General features: G+C 54.0%; 1 protein-coding gene across 1 annotated transcript; it reads right to left on the bottom strand.

Moving 5' to 3' along the window:
- Nucleotides 1-253: 253 nt before the first annotated feature.
- Nucleotides 254-1,828, bottom strand: LOC133005328 (potassium voltage-gated channel subfamily A member 3). The gene has a single exon (XM_061074983.1). The coding sequence runs from the start codon at nucleotides 1,823-1,825 to the stop codon at nucleotides 254-256; it is 1,572 nt and encodes a 523-aa protein (XP_060930966.1). The 5' UTR covers nucleotides 1,826-1,828.
- Between the last annotated feature and the right edge of the window lie 830 nt (nucleotides 1,829-2,658).

Here is a 2,658-nt window from a genome sequence, read left to right as displayed (position 1 = left end):
ATACTTCAAGGAGCTTTTCTCTCCAGTTGCGCATGGAAACATACAGAGTTATGAGTTCAGATCACTGATATTAAATTATCTCTGGATTAAATGGAGCACAGAGCAGCGGATCTGCCCAGACAGGGGTTTGTTCTTTCTTTTCCTCTCTCACTCTCTCTTTATTCCTGTCTTTCTTCGTCTGATAAACCGGGGATTCCAACAACAGAACCGGCTGTGTTGACACATTACCCCCGCCATAACTCTTAAAAACTGGCTACACGTCGGTGAAAATCTTTTGGTTTATGTTCACACAGTTCTGCGAGTTGTTGTGCACGGTGGTGGGGAAGTTGGGCTGTTGCTTGAACGCGCTGTTGATCCCATGCTCCTCTATCACCATATATTCGCTCTTGCTGAGTGAGGAGGAGGAGCGAGTCTTCTCCAGGTCCTCCGTGTCCGCCAGGGGCTGGCAGCTGCCAACGTGTAGGTACTGTGCCTGCTCCTCGCCCTCCGTCTCTCTGTGGTAGAAGTAGTTGAAATTGGAGACGATGACGGGCACGGGCAGAGCAATGGTAAGCACACCGGCTATTGCGCACAGAGATCCAACTATCTTTCCCCCGATTGTCACCGGGTGCATGTCCCCATAACCCACAGTGGTCATGGTGACCACAGCCCACCAGAAGGCGTCTGGGATGCTGCTGAACCCCGAATCCGGGTCGTCTGCCTCGGCAAAATAAACAGCACTGGAGAAGAGGATGACACCAATGAACAGAAAGAATATGAGCAGGCCCAGTTCACGCATACTGGCTTTTAGAGTCTGTCCTAAAATCTGAAGCCCCTTGGAGTGACGCGAGAGCTTAAAGATGCGAAATACCCGAACCAGCCGTATTACGCGCAGAATAGCTAATGACATTGCCTGCTGCCCGTTCCCCTGCCGCTCCGCCAGCTCTGTGCCCAGGGTGATGAAGTACGGGATGATGGCCACAATGTCTATGATGTTCATGATGTCTTTGGAGAACGTGGCTTTGCTCGGGCACGCGAAGAAGCGCACCAGCAGCTCGAAGGAGAACCAGATGATGCAGAGCGTCTCCACCACAAAGAACGGGTCAGAGAAGGGGCTGATGAAATACGTGAGTGTGCCATTTATCGAGGGGTCAATGGGGACCGGGTCCCTGTGGTCGTCCCTGAACTCCGGCAAAGTCTCCAAGCAGAAGATGACAATGGAGATGAGGATGACCAGCACAGACACTATCGCGATGCCCCGGGCGGGACCCGAGCTCTCCGGGTATTCAAACAGCAGCCACACCTGTCTCTGAAATTCATTCTCTGGCAGCGGCCGCTCCTCCTCCCTTATGAAGCCCTCATCCTCCCTGAACTTCTCCATGGCCTCCTCGCCCAGCTCGTAGAAGCGGATCTCCTCGGAGAAAATGTCAATGGGCACGTTTACGGGTCTTCTGATGCGCCCGCCCGACTGGTAGTAGTACAGGATGGCATCGAAGCTGGGTCGGTTCCGATCGAAGAAGTACTCGTTCCTGAGGGGGTCAAAGTACCTCATCCTCTTCTTGGGGTCCCCCAGCAGCGTCTCTGGGAACTGGGACAGGGTCTTGAGCTGCGTCTCGAAGCGCAACCCGGAGATGTTGATGACCAACCTCTCGCAGCATTCGTGGTCCGGCTCGTATCTGTCCAGAGAGAGGTGGCCCGGGAGAGCCGCCGACTCCTCCAGCATGTTGTCACAGGCCACCACCGTCATCACGTCGGTCTCCGTGTACCCGGGATTCACGAGGTGGTCGCCCCGGGTTCTGGTCGCGCTCGGCGGGGGGGATTGCAGGAGGCTGAGGTGGTCGTCCATGCGCGGCCGCCTCGCCCCCTCCAGGAACCCCGGTCAACCTCAGCCGCCGCCACAGCCTCGTCTCCTCCACCGTCTCTCTCTCTCTCTCTCTCTCCCCCCCTCTCTCACTCTCTCTCCTTGTGCTTCACTTTCACTCTCCCGGCTGTTGCTGTTCCCGCCCACGGGAGGAGATCTGGGTTTATAAACAGGCCTCCCACCCGCCCACCCCTGGCGACTCCGGCGCTGGGTACCTTCCACTGTCCTCAGCCAATCGCAGGACGCACCGATGTACACAAGGAGCAACAGACGGGCGTCATTCAACAGCAGGGTTAGCCCCCCCTCCGTCTTGTAGACACACATACATACCAGTCCCAACAATGTCCTTTTGAAACAAGGTCATTGCACAGAGATATGGGCTTTCTATTTAAATAGGCTTCTTATAAATATAGAAAGTATCAGAGCTTCACTTTTCACTCTCACTCTTGCAGGACGCACGAACATTACGCGCCACCCCTGGTGACATCTTTTGTTCATCCGGAGGACCCATGGGGTGTGGCATTGTAAAATTGAATGCATTTTCAAGTTGAACACTAAACACAATTCTGTTATGAGTGAAATGCAGGGAGAAACTATGGTAGAAACAGATTTGCATGCCGGCTGAGATCCAAAGTGATGCCTGTGTCCCAAAGTGGCGATAGTGTTAAAGTTAAGAGGAGCAGGGAGGGAGGGGAAGGAGGAGAGGATGGTGATGGAACACACACACACACACCCACACACACACACACACACACACACACACAGGCACACCAGTCCCATGTAATATTTAAAGGTTAATATGGTGAATGTCAAAAGGG

Source organism: Limanda limanda, chromosome 7, assembly GCF_963576545.1.
Source record: "Limanda limanda chromosome 7, fLimLim1.1, whole genome shotgun sequence".
NCBI lineage: Eukaryota > Metazoa > Chordata > Actinopteri > Pleuronectiformes > Pleuronectidae > Limanda > Limanda limanda.
Note: the sequence above shows the minus strand (reverse complement) of the source record. Positions and strands in the feature narration are given on the sequence as shown.

Bases quoted from the DNA above. Each gene is read 5' to 3' on its own strand.
- LOC133005328 (XM_061074983.1), bottom strand. From the start codon at position 1,825: ATGGACGACCACCTCAGCCTCCTGCAATCCCCCCCGCCGAGCGCGACC.